Below are 16,917 nucleotides of genomic sequence, written 5' to 3'. Positions count from 1 at the left end.
TCTCACGCTTTTTTCTGTGCACAAACTGCGGCAAGTGATGCGAGGCTGTACTGAAATCCTCATACGTAAGTCAGGGCATCAGACGAAGTATAAATTTTCATTTTAACTGTAAAGCTGAGAAGGCTCCTTCACACTAGTGTTGCTTGGTGTTTTTTTTTCTTAAGCTTGAAAATTGTCTCTTAAAAACAAAACGGCTGCCTTTTCCTGGTGCGATTGAGGAAAACTGAGAGGTTGTTGCGGGTGGGGGGAGCTGGATCCCACCAAACTCCTCTGCCCCTGTGCCGCCCTGGCCAAACGGTTGGATGCAGGGGGATGCTTTGCGCTGATTTCCTTTTACCCAATTGTGCTTTGTGGGATGTTCAACCCAAGGAATATGGCTGAACGAAAGAGGAAGCCCAAGTTTTCCAAGGAAGAACTGGACATTCTGGTCACTGAGGTGACCCGAAATGAAGCCATGCTGTTTGGGAGGGAGACAATGCGTCTATCCCATGCTGACAGGGACAAGATCTGGGAAGGCATAGCCAGGCAGATCACATCAGTCAGCCAGGTCCCCAGGTCTGTAAAAGACATTAAACACAGATGGGACGACATGAAGAGAAGGACCAAGGACAAACTGGCATTCATGCAGAGGTCCCTCTCCAGCCCCGGCAGCACGGGGCGGCCCTCGGCCATCGTCCTGACCGCCCACGAGAGAGCCATCGAGTCGACGCTGCATTCGTCACGCCAGATGCACGGCTTCCGGAGAGCGGATCTGGACGTGGTTGACAGCCCGTCAACAAGCTGTAAGTATCATTGCCTTAACACCTCTTTGTCTTATGCTTGCATATCTCAGTTTGACACCAGAAGAGCGTTGTGTGTTTTGTGAGATGCTGGGTTGCCTGTCAAGCCAGGTCCTACTCCCGTGTCTGGTTTCAAGACAGCCTGCTCTGGTGATCACAGGGTGTTGAGATGGATTGAGGGAAAGCTGTTTCCAAGTTAAGATCATCTTCTTTATCTGTTTATCTAGTCCTTTTCCATACTGTCTTCTAAGGATAGACATTGTTCAGATTCCACTTTCTTAATGGGTCATAAGTCTGAACTAATCCTACAAGCGAGGGAACATCTGTAGTTGAAGTGCAAGTACTTCCAGTCTGTGAAAAAGTGTTTGTAAAGGATTAGGAGTTCTTCATCTTGCATGCACCCCAATAAAACAGCGATGCTGTCAAGCTGAGAATCATGTGCCAGTCACTAATGGATCACTGCATGGTAACCATCTTCCAAGAAGGCTGTTGGGGGGGCTCAGTGATCACTGGTGTTTATGCTCTGAGGCCAGGCCGCTAATGATTTCTCAGCAGTGGTCTGAAGGCTCAGCACAAGTGCTGTGAAAAAGGTAGATGATAATGACTCCCTTCTTCACTGTTTTTAAGAAACTACTGGCCCTGCTTTCTAAGTTAATCTTCTTACACCACAGCTCTCAGACACCTTCCAGCGCTGAACCACAAGCTGCTTTCTGCAGGTTCTTTCCCCAGTTGCGTACATATAGTTTTCTTGTGTGGAGGAGCAGCTTCTTGGTCTGTGAGCTTTTAGGGATACAAAGGAGAGAAAGAGGGGCTAACTTCTTGGAAAGTGAGTCAACTAACACTTCATGGGTGGCACTGTCCTACTGCATTAGGTCTTATATCTGAAGTAATGTTGTTAGTGGGAAAGCAAGGACAAAAATCTTCAAGAACTGACAAAGTGGGACTTGGTCATTCTTTGCATCTATCTTGGAAGCCAGTTGTGCTATTTCAGAGGTAAAATGAATACAGCTTGTGCAAGGAGATAGTGGGCAGTTGCAAGAAGTGAAGTATCGTCTCTTCTTACTGGTGTGCCTGTACCCGTGAAGTGGCACATCACTAGATACTTATCAGACTAATGAGAACTTTCCCATGGCGTTTTGCTTTGGTTTTGGTTTTGCATCAAGTATACTTGCCCGATTAATATAGGGTCCTGTTGCTGCTACGCCTGACTGGTTGTCTTAGTGATGCCAAGCCACATAGTGGCCTTGCAGTACAGACTTTGCGAGCAGCAAACACTACGTCTATGCTTTTCTCAGTGCGGAGGATGTAAGAAATGACATGGGAGCAGGGTTTTGGCATGAGGAACTGAACGTGTCAGGGTGTTCTGAGACTGGACCAAAGGCCAGGAGCCTTTGTCCCTCCAAAATGTTGGAGTATTCTAGCTGCTTATGGTTTGGGGGAAGGGGAGTCATTGCTACTGTCTGAAATGGATTTATATTCTAGTAATGAACAATGCTGTGTACAGAACACCATGGCAGCTTGGATTCCTCCTCGGTTGACTGGGTTCGCCCGCTCTTCAGGCCTCTTACGGCTAAGCTTGTCACCCAGATGCTAACATTGCAGCACGTGCATGTTGAGTGCATCAGGAGCTACAGGCTTGTCTCAACTGGCAGACTGGGGGGGGGAGAAAACCCTTTTTCCATGTGCTTTGAGATACCATGAAACAGAAGTCAGAGTTGTGAGGGATTTCACATTAATAATTCATGCTTCCTCTTCTGTTTAAGCTGAAGAAGATGAAGAGATGCCAGGCACTTCTCGGGAACACCGCTTCTCATCGCTGCAGAGGGCCACTGCAGGGGTCAACCAGCTCTCCGGGCCCTCCTTCCTCCGCACTTCTTCCTCATCGGAGCACTCGGAAGCAACCAGCCAAAGGCAGGAACTGCACCGTCCGTCCCCGCGCACCACCTCGTCCTGCAGACCCCCGCACCCCCGCACGAGGAGCCCACCCCTCTCCAGCTTCGATCGCCAGCTTCTCCATTCCCACACGCAGCAAACAGAACTGTTCAGGCAGTTCTGCCAGGAGCTGGTGGCTATTCACAGAGACATGGCAGAGAGCATGCATGTCATCGGTCAGAGGATGGCTGACCTCACCGGCCAGCTTGGCCAGATGTGCCAGACCCTGTCAGAAATCCGTGATGGGGTCCAGGCTTTCCATAGGATACAGGATCCTAGTGTCATGCAGGGTTCTCTTCTGCAAGCAGCTTGCTCAAAACAGCCCCCTGAGCCCAGTGCAGAGTCTAACCAAAACGCCCCAAAACAGACTCCTCCTGCACGGACTACCAGGTCACGAAAGAGAAAACACCATTTTTAGTCTGCTTCATATAAAGGAAAGAAGGTTGCCCCTTCCTGAGCTGCTGCATGCTCACATGGCCTCTCCGTGTGTACCAGTACTGCGTGGGGAAGGTCAACAGCCGCCCCAACCCGTCCATCCCCCTGCTAGCTAACAGAGCAGTATGAATTACGGCGGCTGAATAGTAGGGCTGGCCCTCTGCAATGGCAAAAAGGAATCTCAAATCTTATAGAGCTTGGGATGTAGGACATCTTTCTGTTCATAGCAGTTAGGAGTTTTCACTGGTTTCCCCATGCTTTGAACGCTCTATAAACTGAGATATGCAATAGGAATCATTATCTTGATCTCTTCTCGTGCCTGTGAAACGTTATTTACTGAGACAGTGTACTACAGAGCTCCCTTTGCAATCAACCCACGGATTTACCCTACTATTGCCTTCCCATCATCTTCCTTCAAATGAGTATATGCACTGTGCAGAGATCATCCTTACGGCTCTGAAGGCTCTTATTGCTCATTATTTTTATCTTGCGTTCAGCAGTAATGGGCAATCCAGGGCTTACTGTGACTTAGGCAGAGGTTTGGGGAGAGGGGTGTAAAAAGAGAGCTTGTGCAGGGAAGGGAGGAAGGCAGGGTGCCGGGGACAGGGCTGAGCACTGCCTGGTTTTAGACTGCTGAGAAGGGTTGCTATGGCCATGTGCCTGGATCCTGCAGTACCACGTGCAATTATATCAAAGAGTTTAATCTTTGTCTGCTCCAGTCTGAAACCCCTACCCACCCTTCACAATTGCAGATAAAACACAATTATTTCGTACTATGACAACTTTTAAAGAGAATTGTATCATTTGATTTTCTTGCATGTTCTAATCTTCAGTTTTGAACCACCTCACCCTCTTCAAAATGCGAGAGACTGCACAGAAACAAGGGAAGATATAGGGCCTGCTTCTGACCTCGGGAACAGTTTGGTTTTCTATCACTGTAATTCTGTCAACTTCAGTACAGTTACTTTGCACTTACTCGGTGTTACTTAGGGTGGGATCTGTACTGTGTTCTCCTATCCTGAAGAGTTTACAATCTAAATTCACAGCTATATAGGTTAAAATCTTAGCCATGTTGGGTTTGTACTGCTTTCTTTTCCCATACAGATGCAAGAAAGAACTGTGTGACAACATTTGAATTGCTTTAGTGCTGCATGAGGTTCCCATGTACAACTCCGATTCTGAAACTAGGCTTTAATAACGTCACCTCAGGTGGTGATAACATATGTGGCAGCTTTTTTACAACATGTCTGTCTCCTCCTTGATTTGCATGTTGCACCTACCATGCTGCCCCCATCTCTGGAAAAATCTGGACCATTATCATGATACGCTTCAGCAGGGAAGAGGGCCAAGGTGCTACCCATGCACGGTTAGCACGCCGCTGCTCTCCTGCCTGTCTTACTGTATGTGGAGGTGGGTTGCAGGAAACTATTCAAGTTGATACGAACGCGCATCGTCGTGCCATGTCTGGACCGCAGACTTGGCCGAAAAGTTGTATAAACCTCAGCGGGAATTGAACATAGGCAGCGCAGTATAGCAGAAGGATGGCTTGGTTTATGAGATCTTGAAGGATCTTCTTTAATCTGTCTGGCCTGTCCTTTGAAAGTATAGTGCACTAGCTTCTCTTCTGGAAAGCTCACTGTATGTCAGCTGGGTCAGGCATTCCTGACATGCTTTTCCTTTCTTCTTTTTAATTGTTCGGTAATTCTAATTCAAGTAATTTATTTTTAGTGGTGCGGTAAAAGGCCCTTGCTCAAGGAAGTAGAGGTGTGGCAAGGAGAAAAACCTTTCTTCTGAGGAATGACCCACGCTGGTTTCATGCAGAGGACATTCCTTGTAATGCTGTTGCCAGACCAGGGTAGTACTCGCTCGCCTTCCTCTGAGGATGTCGCTTTACTTCTGTTGTAACATTTGTATTCTGCAAAAGTCACAGTCTGTCTTCAGTTGAAGGGAAGATTGGGAAATCTGGTAGAAGTGGATCTAATTTATGAATCACAGAGAACTGAAAAAAAGGGTGATATGTTTTAAAGGCTTTCTGAGTCAATACAGTGCTGCTACTATATATTAGAAGTAGTATTTTATATTTTTATAATATTTGGGCCCTGCTGATATTCTCCCATGGATATACTGATAGGACTAGCTCCTCTGATGTTGTCCGGGGGGATCCCTTCCCGGAACCCTCAGGTCTGCAGAGGAGGAGACTCCTGCGGGTGCTGGGCATTGGAGGGAGTTGGCATCGTCGCTGCTATCAGTTTGCCAACACAGATGCATTTAGGGAGAGAACCCCATCGTCCTGGCGCGGGATGCGCAGCTCTCAGTGCAAACCCCCAAAGGCTGGGCTCTGGTTGGGAGAAAGGACCTTGTACTATGAACTGCCTGATGTCTCCCCCAGTTTCCTCTGTGGACTATTACAGATTGGCCCAGATCTGGGGACGTTATCTCCTGCCCTGTGTAGACCCCTCGGTGGAGTGGCTTTTCTGTACTGGCTCGCAAAGGATACTTCCTCCTGCACCCATCATGTTAACTGGCTGTTGAAGTAAGTGCCCGTGTCGAAGCAAACTGCTGTGCTCAACCCCAGTATCTCCATGTCTTCTACATGCTGAAAATATTCTCTTTAAAAGTATTTTTGTTAAGAATGCAATAAATATATAACACTTTTAACACAGCTGCTGTTGAGTCATTTGTTTCTCTCATGCAATTTTTGCCTGACCTGGTTACAAGCCTGTCACAGACGCTGGGGCTCCTGGAGGGCACTGGGCGTCGGAGCGCTGAGGCAGCGTCTGTGCGTACGGCACCCCGTGGCGTCTGCCTGCGCTGGTGGCGGCTCTCTTGCGTGGGATCTCCGGCCCCGCCTCTGCGCCCAACGTTGATTTGGGAAAGGCCGGTGGGCTTTTCCCTGGGGTGCTCTGCCCTGGCAGGGCCTCCGCGGAGCACCCCCGGGGCCAGCCAGAGGGTGAGCAGCGGAGGGGCCAGCGGGCAGAGGGGAGGCACCGGACAAATCCTGGGGAGGGGGGGCAGAAGCCTGAGCCTCCCTCCAGCTGCGGGGCTCTCCTTCCTCCTCGCTGTCTCTCCTGGCTGCTCCGTTCCCCTCCCCTGGGGAGGAATGCCAAAAAATACCTTGACCACCTTCTGGGCGGGCTCAGTGGGCCATCCCAAAACTTGGCAGTTTGGTGTCCTGAGTGGGCTGTGGCTTAGAAAAAAGGGAGACAAGGATTTTTTTTTTGCTGCTAACTGGAAAGGCTATGGAAAAGGTGCCCCTGCAGAGCAAGGAGCTGTGCCTCCGACAGCCATGGGGTTGATCCAAGCCCCAATAGCTGCAAATGGGTCATAAATGGTCTCCATTGGTGCGATGGCTGGTCCTGAGTAGCCTGAGCATAATCTGTGGTGTTCTTGAGCCTGACTCGTCCCAGGGACTGAGCAGGACATGAAATGACCTATTTGCAGCTGGTGGCAGTGCCTGTCTGCAGGAATGGGAGCAGCTCTGGGTGACCGGGTCTGCCCCAATGGTGGTCCCGACCCTACTCTTCCTCTGGGGATCGCGGTCCCTTGGGAAACACGCTCTGCAGGCGGGGCCGTGCCCATCTGCATGCAGTACTTGTGTCAGCCGAGCCGTGCCCGTCCTGCACACTGAAACCAAGGTAGCCTTCTTGCCTCCATTCAGCTTGAGTGTTTGGCATCGGGAGGGGGACTGGCGGCTTTCCAGCCTTCGCAGGAAGGGTTGTTCAGGACATGAGCGCTTCACCCTGGGGAAGACACGTCAGTGAAGGCAGACTGGTACACTCTCCTCTCCTCAGCAGACAGTTTGTGCCCCCACCTCACCGAGCAGGCTGCCGTTTTGTGCCTTCCTCTGTCCTCGGGAAAGCACCTGCCTCTAACCCGTGGCGTGCGGCGGCAGGAGGTGCCTTAGACCAACAAGGTGGAATTTGGGTTTTATGCAGTCCTTCGTACCCTGTATCATTTGTGCTCTTGGGGTCACTGGAGCTGGTGCTGGGCAGCGCTGGTTCAAAAACGGTTCATTTATGTTGATGATCTCATCCCCATTTAGGTTACCTCAGGGAAGTATCACAGATACAAAGCTTCCTCTCTAGGAGCATAAATCAGTTGCTAGCTGTGAAGAAACGTTTGTGACGGGGTTATTCCACAACTCTCTGTTAAGGGCTTTCTTCATACCTCCCGGTGAAATCGGCAGCGCCGGTCGCTGCAGGACGCTGGATGGGAGCGGGCGGCTGGGCGGCGTGCTGCAGGGCTGCAGCAGTACTGCAGCTCAGCCCCTTCATCCAGCCTGCGCCTTCCTTCCAGCTCCCCACCGCCCCGGGAGCAGCCGGAGCCGCAGGACATGGGCAGCAGAGCTGAAGGACACTTTCAGGCAGAAACTTGGAGGGCTTTAGAGGCAGGAGGAGAGCAGCGAGCAGGAAAAGCATGCTCACGCTTAATAAAATACTTCATAATAAAAGTGAGCCCTGGTGGGAATAGTTAACCAGGCTCTCCCCTTCCCACGCAAAGTTGTGTTTTAGAGAATTTTCTAAATCTCGCTGCCAAATGCAGTTTGCATTGCAACCGGACCGTCCTGCCACTGCCCCGTGAATTCCTCAGTGCCACGGGGTGTAGGTCCTGTATATTGTATTAAGGAGCTGTGAGTGACTTCAGGGCGATAAATCGTTGCAGGTAACCAGGCTCCTTCGCAGGGACAGCCTGATCTTGTCATTGCTCCGGCTGATGTTCGGGCAGCGGGATGCAGAGCAGCCGCAGGGTCTCTCCTTAGCTGGTGCTAGGAAGCATCCTGGCATTTAGCTTGGACTGCGGAGAGCCTCTTCTAGGATCTGCTGCGCTGCAGGGCATCAGCCTGGCTGCAGCACATTGCTGTACCTCAAGGGTTGCGTATCTCCTGGCCGTCTGAATGCCTGACGCAGCTTTTGTGGAGTCATCGCTAACACCCAGAAGCGACAGCCTGGCAGCGCTGGCTGTGAGCCCTCGCAGGACCGCCTTCCCACCGCGCTGGTCCCGGCCTCCGTTCCTTCTCAAATACACAAACTGGTGGTTGAAAAGTTCCTTTGTTTTGGGATCAAAAGTAAAATAAGGGTTAACAAAAGCCAATGTTTGGCTAATTTTGGCAGTCCCAGAGCCTGCTGTTTAAATAATTACTGAAGATTGCGGAGCATCCTGGGTAGCACACATTAGGAAAAATACAGCTGATTGCAGGCACATGCACAGTTGCTTAACATTAAAACCAGAATTGCTGGAGCCTGGGGCAGTCTGAGACACTGCAGACTTGTTTTCTGTGTTTTGCGGGAAGTTTCCCCAAGTTTGTGACCTTAATGTGTGTGGGTTGGTGTGATCACATGCAGGTGGGCTTGTGTCTTTTATCTGTGCATGCACATGGCTGGAGAAGGGGAGAGCATTGAAGGAAAAAAATTGACAGATTTCTTAAGCCGAAGAAATACCTGTGAGCTATAAGGGAACGTTTGGGCAAGGACTAGTAGCAGCAGATGTCCGAGGAGCCATACGCCACTCGCCTTCGTTGATGTTCCTGTGGCAGGGAGTGCTGAATAATAGAGACAAATGGCATAAGAGAAGCAAAAGCTTTTAGTCGTGAACTGTTCAGATCTGCTCTCGGGTCTGCATGTGCCGTGACGGGGCCTCCTCCTGGTGGGTGTTGCGAGCTCACGTTGGTGGCAGCTGGAACCGGTATTCCAAGCCTTTTCCATGTCCTCTAGCAAGAACACGGGGAGTGTGAGAGCAAATAACATGATCCTAGCTATAGATCGCTGTCTTACCAAGTTGCACAGAGGGCCGGTTGTTTGGAGTGTGAAATAATACATTACTGTTGAGCTGAGATTTAGCTGGTTTAAATCAGGAAAACAAACCCCATGCCCGGAAAGTGATTTTTCTGCCAGCACTGCCAGGAGATCCCCACAACATGGTGCTGGGCTTTCCTGAGACTTGCAGGGCTGTTTTTATGTCACACCCCGCTGAACGCCCAAGTGCAAAACCTTCCAGTACTGGCATGTCTTTGGTTTCCTTTTGGACAACCAGCGAATACCCCCATGCACATTAGGCGTCCCTGTTTCTGCCCTGAGCATCTCAATTCTGCTTGTCCTAGAGGAGAGAAGCAAGGAAATCTGGTTTCTGCTAAAAAGGAAGATGGTGGTTTTGGGAAAGAGATAGGCAGTGGGACCCTGTCATATTCCGGATGTTCCTGAGAACAAAGGAGGAGGCCCTGGGATGTGAAGTGATGGTGGGGAATCCCGAAGTCCTTATTTCCATCACTGGGCAAAGAAATTTCTGCCCATGAGAGTCTGTGTCACCATTACTGGCAGAGATACTCCTTCAGATTGGATGTACATTGCTGTCATCCCTTCCACAGCAGAAACGGACCGCTGGCTTAGTGTTCGCTGGATGTCCATGCTCGTTGTCCTGTATCTCTGGCAATTTGCACCCCATTACTGAGAACTCCATGCTTTCCAGTCTGGCTGTGTTGATGGCTCTCCCTGAAGGTCATTCTGGCTTCATCGTGGTTGTCATTCTGGTGCAAGGGGAGGCGGGGGCACAGGAGAAAAGTTTGTGCTTCACGCCTGCCTTGTCCCCTCGCCCTCAGGTACGTGATCATCTCCCGGGAGGAGAGGGAGCAGAACCTGATGGCCTTCCAGCACAGCGAGAGGATTTACTTCCGTGCCTGCCGTGACATCCACCCTGGGGAGAAGCTGCGGGTCTGGTACAGTGAGGATTACATGAAGCGGTTGCATAGTATGTCCCAGGAGACCATCAACAGGAATCTCACAAGCGGTGAGTCCCTTCCCTTTCCACCCTCTCCCCCGATCCCCGTGGGCTGCCACACTTGTTGGACCGAGTGCGGTGGGTGAAGTAGGTGATGCACAGGCTGTGCGAGGGCACCTGCGTTTCTAGAAGCGGGTGAGAGCTCTGCGTGGCGTGGATGGATGGCGGTACAAGAAGAATAATACAACCACTGACATGGAGATGATGAAAGAACGATTTGTGCTGTGTCGTGTCGTGTCACGTGTCGTGTTGTTTCATGGCGTGTGCGTGCTGCAAGGGCCTGACGCAAAGCCCAGGGATCACAGAGCTCCTCTGTCACAAGGCTTTCTGGCCTGAAGATTGCCAAGCTGGTGGGCCCGCAGACAGGCATTAGGTTTTTCTTCTGAACGTGCTGCTTTCCTGTGAGCAGCCTGTTTGAGGGAGCTCCGGCTGGTTCCGTGTGCGTATGAGGGAGAGATTTCCTTGGTGTGTTTGTATGTCCATTTTCCTCGCTTAATTTATCTCCTCTTTCTTCAGAAAGATAATTTGGGATCAGCGCGACATCAGCTAGAGACTCCTTAGTCTCACAACCTTAGAGCGCGTGTACAACGTACAGGAGGCTTTGTACTTGTCAGCCTGATTCTTCCCTGGATAAAAATTGTTATCTTACCTTAAGAGTAGCCATGCTGGAACAAATCCAGCGGTCCTTTAGGGCAGTGTAATGTCAGCAATACAGGAAGCTTTAGAGGAAGGCAAAAATTCTTAATGCATCTGTTCCTCTATACAGTGCTGAGACCTGAAGTTAATTAAGGGCATTTCTTTCCAGCCCTGGCCACAGACTAGCAGGGCCTCAGAGGGGCAGCCACACTAAATGCAACTTTCTAATTAAGAACCCCATGTGTATTATTACACAGCTGCTGTTGCTGCCTTGACTTGGTAAAAGGTGTCTCCTCTTTAATCGTGGGGTGGACAAGATGTCCTGAAAAAGTTATACTGGTTATACTCCATCACCGTGGAGTTGTTACGCACTTGCAGCGTTACATCTTGATGGCTGTACTTGAGCAATTCCCACTTCTGAATTAACACCGGTGTGAATGTGCTTTTTTTATGTTAATAAACATCACTGAGTGATTGGGTACAGGCTGCAGTGATTTTGCTGCATCCCATGCACACGTTAGTTGTCCAGATGGCTTAGTACTTTCTGAAAGCACGGCGAGAGAAAGACTATGCCCTTGGAGCCGCTGCTCTGGAGGGGCACCAAGGCTACAAACAATTGCCCTGCCGTACAGACATGCCTTTAGTCGTGGTTTGTCATGGTGTCGCGGTTTGCGCGAGCTGAAATGGTAACTCACAGCCTGCTCTGTGCTACGAGCGTGGTGAAGATCTGCCTCTGGGCTCCTCAGGACCCACCATAGCCTACCGCACACTCACGTAGAAACCCATGTGGCTGCAGAGACCATCCTAGAAACCCCTGAGGTCTCGGTGAGCTCATGCTACGGCAAGCTGGGCTCAGCCTGCGTTGGCAAAAGGAGCGCGGAGACGTTGTTAAAACGGAGCGTCACTTGGGCCGTTGCTAGACTTGCGAGACACCACAGCCTCAGCTGGGAGGGCACTGGGAGGCGGTCAGGGAGCGGCACCAAAATCTGTTGAGTCACTTTCTATTTAAAAGGTTTCAAATCCCCGGCAGATGAGTCTGTCGAGTGACACGCTTTATTAACTCACAGAAAAATAACATGGTTCCCAGGTTTTGTTTCTGTCGGTAGTTTCTGACCCGCCTCATCAATGGAGTTGAGACCAATGATATGAGGGATCGTCTTGTGATTTCTAGCTTTTCCATAGGGCTGAACCACTCGGTTGGGGGAAAAAAAAATCACCGAAAAAGAAGAATCCATTCTCTAAATCCCTATCTCTGCCAGTTGTCGTTATAGTCCGTAACAGGGGAACTACTAAGACAGAGACTCAAAGCTTTGCCCGTAGAAATTCTCGTCAATGTGTTGAAAATGAGATCTGTTGTTACGGATTCACTCAAGAAGTGGCTGGATTTGCCAGCCAGCATCAAAACCCAGTGCAAAATCCCTGCCATTTGGGCCAGCCCTTTTTACGGTGCCTTACTCTAACTGTTTCGAGTCTTGCATCTTTTCTGCATTCTTAGCATTGCTCTCCTTAGAGAGGGAATGGTAGCTTTTGCTCCGTAACTCTTATGAAAGCATGAATACACTTTAAAAGCAAACAAAACCAAAAATCAGCATAAAGCAGCGTCTTGTTTGGGAAGCCATCAATGCTTGAAGTTATTTACAAGATAGAAGAATGATGGAAATTGAGCCAAACCTATCGTCTTTTGAATTTCCAGGTAAGGAAATCTGGCTATTCCCTTTATTTTAAGCAGTTAATAATTTGTATGAGGTTGCTTTTATTTATTTATTTTTTTTAATCACTGAATGGCCACACTCTTAGACTCCACCGGGACAAGCTAGATGTCCCATCCTTGGAGGGCGTTCACCCGTTGTAGCTCAGTTGACAATGAGTACCTTGGGGTTTAAAAGCGCAAGTTATTTTTACTTGGAGCAGCCTCCAAACTGAATGAGAGTAAAGGGGTTTGCAAACTTTGTGCCGTGTTGCGCACAGACGCTGGGGTTGTCATGAAACTGTCTGAATCTCTCGCTGCACTGCTGTACACTTGATACCTTTTACCAAGTCAAAACAGGCACAGGTCTTCCAGCCAGCCGAAACGGCGCTTGGGCTCTGGGCATTAGGTTCCACTGCGATCAGTCATTCACCTCGTAGTCATTCACCTCGTAGTCCTCTTCCAGCGCAGGTTGGTTATACCTTTAGGTTAAACAAGCTGCCTGTAGTTTCTCTTCTCTTTAAAGTGTGTGGGTCCTACTCCGCTGTGGCTACCCAGGACTGTCTCTGTTTTTGCAGACGTGCCCATTAGCAGGGCTCCTCCTCTCACGAGCCTCGGTTTCCACTGAGTTGTGTCAGTTCCCTGGTTTGTAACGCAACGTGCAGACCTGCAGGGATTCAGCCTGCCTTTTTGTTCTTTTTTCGTTTGAGTTTTAGATTGAGGGATGTTGCTCGGTTCCCGGTGATAATCCCCACCCCTCATTTTCCTTTCCAGGAGACAAGAAGTTGCAGAGGGAAAAGTCAGAAAAGAATGTGGAAAATCAAGAAGACACAAGGGGGGCACTCCATCTCGCCACCTTAAAGCAAGGGAAGAGCCCCTACAAGCGCAGCTGTGACGAGGGGGAATCCCACCCCCAAACAAAGAAAAAAAAGATTGACCTCATCTTCAAAGACGTCCTGGAGGCTTCCTTGGAGTCCGCCAAATTTGAAGAGAACCAGTTAGCCACGAGTACACCGCTTTCCATCAGAAAAGCATCTAAATACCAGGCTGAAGACATCTTTGAGAGGTGTGGCAGTGCCATGCAGCACGGCTCCCTGAACCTCAGCAGAAACCGGAGTGAGGGGGAGTGGAAGGTCCCTCATGGTTCCTCTTTCAGCTCGGCCAAAGAGGTGGGCATCCTTGAAGACGAGGAAGAAGAGCCCCTGTCACTCAAAGCAGACAGCCCAACCGAGCTGTCACTAGCCTCTGCGCAAGGCAACTCCCACGAAATCCCCACCACCTCCTTCTGCCCCAACTGCATCCGGCTGAAGAAGAAGATCCGGGAGCTGCAGGCCGAGTTAGACATGCTGAGATCTGGGAAGTTACCCGAGCCGCCCGTGCTACCGCCCCAGGTACCCGAGCTCCAAGAGTTCTCGGACCCCACAGGTAAGCCTTGCCGAGTAACAGCGTTCTCCAAACCCTGCCTAAGGAGAGTAGTGAGATGCCTGTGTGCTGTGTACCCATCTAAAGCGTTTTGCTCTGAGTATTCAGGTGAACACGTGGTTCCATGGAAGGTTCGTTGTCAGGTTTTGTGACTGGGTGGGCCAGAAGCTGACACAGCTGTGGGCGCAGTGGAAAGCACTGTCTGGGAAAGACTCTGTATGACAACTTGCTCTATTTGTTGCCGTTGTAATCGATAATGCACTGCCAATAAAAAAGACATTCCATTGCAGACAGTTTGTTTGCTGTATTTTTGATGCATTCTCTTTCAGCGGAAGCCCCTCCGCAGTGCCTCACATGCTACCAAGAAAGTCTGAATGACTCTGTGGTAACACTGAAATGTGCGCTCTTTGTGTATGAAACGGTGTCCCGCTGTGTCCCTTGATGGAAAGCCCTCTCTGTTTCTTCCACTGCCTTAACACAACCATGTGTCCCTTTCTGAAGACATGTTTCATTTCCTCCAGGAACGTGCTGTCGAGCAGCCAGGAGCCTTCACCAAAGGGAATATTTGGGTCACACCATGTATTGTGCAAGGGGCCAGGATGTAGTGTCCTTTCTTGCTGTCCGTCGTGGCATGTTGGAGACAAAGTTCGCATGCAGAAACATTGATTTATTTTCCTTTTAAAGCCATGATTCAAATTCTACCCATAGTGCATCATGGGCAGGAGAGAGCAGGTTGTGGCCAGCTCATCAGGCAATGCTCTACTGTCTCCAGTAGGATGCTTCTTTAGCTCAGCAACTTTGTAAATACCATATTTTTTTTTTCCCTTTTTTTTTTTCTTACAGCTTCGGAAAGCATCATCTCTGTTCCCACCATCATGGAGGACGATGACCAAGAGGTGGATTCTGCTGATGAATCTGTTTCCAATGACATGATCGCTGCTACAGATGAGCCTTCCAAGATGTCTTCTGCGACCGGCCGGAGGATACGGCGGTTCAAGCAAGAGTGGCTTAAAAAGTTTTGGTTTCTGCGGTACTCCCCGACATTGAATGAAATGTGGTGCCACGTCTGTAGGCAGTACACAGTGCAATCCTCTCGGACTTCAGCCTTCATCATTGGCTCAAAGCAGTTCAAGATACACACAATAAAGCTTCACAGCCAGAGCAACCTCCACAAGAAGTGCCTGCAGCTTTACAAGCTCAGGATGCACCCGGAGAAGACGGAAGAGATGTGCCGAAATATGACCCTGCTCTTCAATACAGCCTACCACTTGGCCCTGGAGGGCAGGCCCTACTACGACTTTCGGCCTCTGGCAGAACTACTGAGAAAGTGTGAACTCAAGGTGGTGGATCAATACATGAACGAGGGAGACTGCCAAATCTTAATCCACCATATCGCCCGGGCTCTTCGAGAGGACCTGGTTGAACGCATCCGACAGTCTCCCTTCCTCAGCATCATTCTGGACGGGCAGAGCGATGACTTGCTTGCAGACACAGTTGCGGTGTACGTACAGTACACGAGCAGTGATGGGCCTCCGGCAACCGAATTCCTGTCTCTTCAGGAACTGGGCTTTTCTACAACAGACAGTTACCTCCAAGCGTTAGACAGGGCTTTTTCCAGCCTGGGAATACGATTGCAGGATGAGAAGCCAACTATTGGCTTGGGAGTCGATGGTGCTAACATTACCGCCAGCCTGAGAGCCAACTTGTTCATGACAATCAGAAAGACCTTGCCCTGGCTTCTCTGCCTGCCCTTTATGGTACACAGGCCCCACTTGGAAATTTTGGATGCAATCAGCGGGAAGGAACTGCCGTGCCTGGAGGAGCTAGAAAACAATTTGAAGCAACTGCTCAGTTTCTATCGTTACTCTCCCCGACTCATGTGCGAGTTGAGGGTCACTGCTGCCACTCTGTGCGAGGAGACCGAGTTCTTGGGGGACATTCGAGCAGTGAAGTGGATCATTGGGGAGCAGAATGTGCTCAACGCTCTAATCAAGGATTACCTTGAGGTTGTGGCCCATCTCAAAGATGTCAGCGGCCAGACCCAAAGGGCGGACGCTTCCGCCATTGCCTTGGCCCTCCTGCAGTTCCTGATGGACTACCAGTCGATTAAACTCATCTACTTCCTGCTGGATGTGATTGCTGTACTTTCACGCCTCGCCTACGTCTTCCAAGGGGAGTACCTTCTTGTGTCGCAGGTGGACGATAAAATAGAGGAGGCCATCCAGGAGATCAGCCGGCTAGCAGACTCTCCCGGGGAGTACTTGCAGGAATTTGAGGAAAACTTCCGTGAAAGCTTTAATGGAATTGCTGTGAAAAACCTACGGGTGGCTGAAGCCAAATTCCAGTCGATCAGAGAAAAGATCTGCCAGAAGACCCAGGTGATCCTAGCCCAAAGGTTCGATTCCCGTAGCCGGACATTTGTGAAGGCCTGTCAGGTATTTGACCTTGCCGCTTGGCCCAGAAGCACTGACGAGCTCATGAGCTATGGGAAAGAGGATATGGTACAAATATTTGAACACCTGGAGACGGTCCCATCATTTTCCAGAGAGGTTTGCAGAGAGGGGATGGACACCCGAGGGAGTCTGCTGATGGAGTGGCGAGAACTCAAGGTGGATTATTATACCAAAAACGGTTTTAAAGACTTGCTCAGTCACATTTGTAAATACAAACAGAGATTCCCCCTCCTAAATAAAATAGTTCAGATCCTCAAAGTCCTTCCCACCTCATCGGCCTGCTGTGAGAAGGGGCGCACTGCCCTGCAGAGAGTGCGCAAAAACAACCGCTCTCGGCTCACACTGGAGCAGCTCAGTGATCTTTTGACGATTGCCGTTAACGGGCCGCCCATTGCCAACTTCGATTGCAAAAGGGCCCTAGATAGTTGGTTCGAGGAGAAGTCGGGCAATAGTTACGCGCTGTCGGCCGAAATGCTGAGCAGGATGTCGTCTCTTGATCAGAAGCCGATGTTGCAGAGCATGGACCATGGCTCTGAGTTTTACCCCGATATTTAGGAAGGAATGCCTCAGATCAGAAAGCTGTTGAATAATTTTTTTAATCTATACTCTAAACTTTGATATATTATATAAGATATATATATATTATATATATTAAGGAAAAACCCACACTGAAGATTTAAAAGTTAAGACGATGTGCGTCTGATAGAAGCTAAGCAGAATTTTAAAGATTGAGACAATGTTTAGACATTTACTGGTGTCTCCAACCATGGCAGCTGCAGTGTAGGTGGCAACATTTCATTCT

At 49.8% G+C, this 16,917-nt stretch overlaps 1 protein-coding gene across 1 annotated transcript in view; it reads left to right on the top strand.

Moving 5' to 3' along the window:
- Positions 1-16,670, top strand: part of PRDM11 (PR/SET domain 11) — a 43,799-nt gene extending 27,129 nt beyond the window's left edge. Inside the window, exons 6-8 of the mRNA XM_059819813.1 lie at positions 9,739-9,926; positions 13,015-13,665; positions 14,506-16,670. Coding sequence (XP_059675796.1) covers positions 9,739-9,926; positions 13,015-13,665; positions 14,506-16,670 — 3,004 coding nt within the window. The remainder of the gene's footprint in view (positions 1-9,738; positions 9,927-13,014; positions 13,666-14,505) is intronic.
- Positions 16,671-16,917: the final 247 nt, after the last annotated feature.

This window comes from Gavia stellata, chromosome 7, assembly GCF_030936135.1.
Source record: "Gavia stellata isolate bGavSte3 chromosome 7, bGavSte3.hap2, whole genome shotgun sequence".
Classification (NCBI taxonomy): domain Eukaryota; kingdom Metazoa; phylum Chordata; class Aves; order Gaviiformes; family Gaviidae; genus Gavia; species Gavia stellata.
This window is presented reverse-complemented; position numbering and strand designations above follow the sequence as displayed.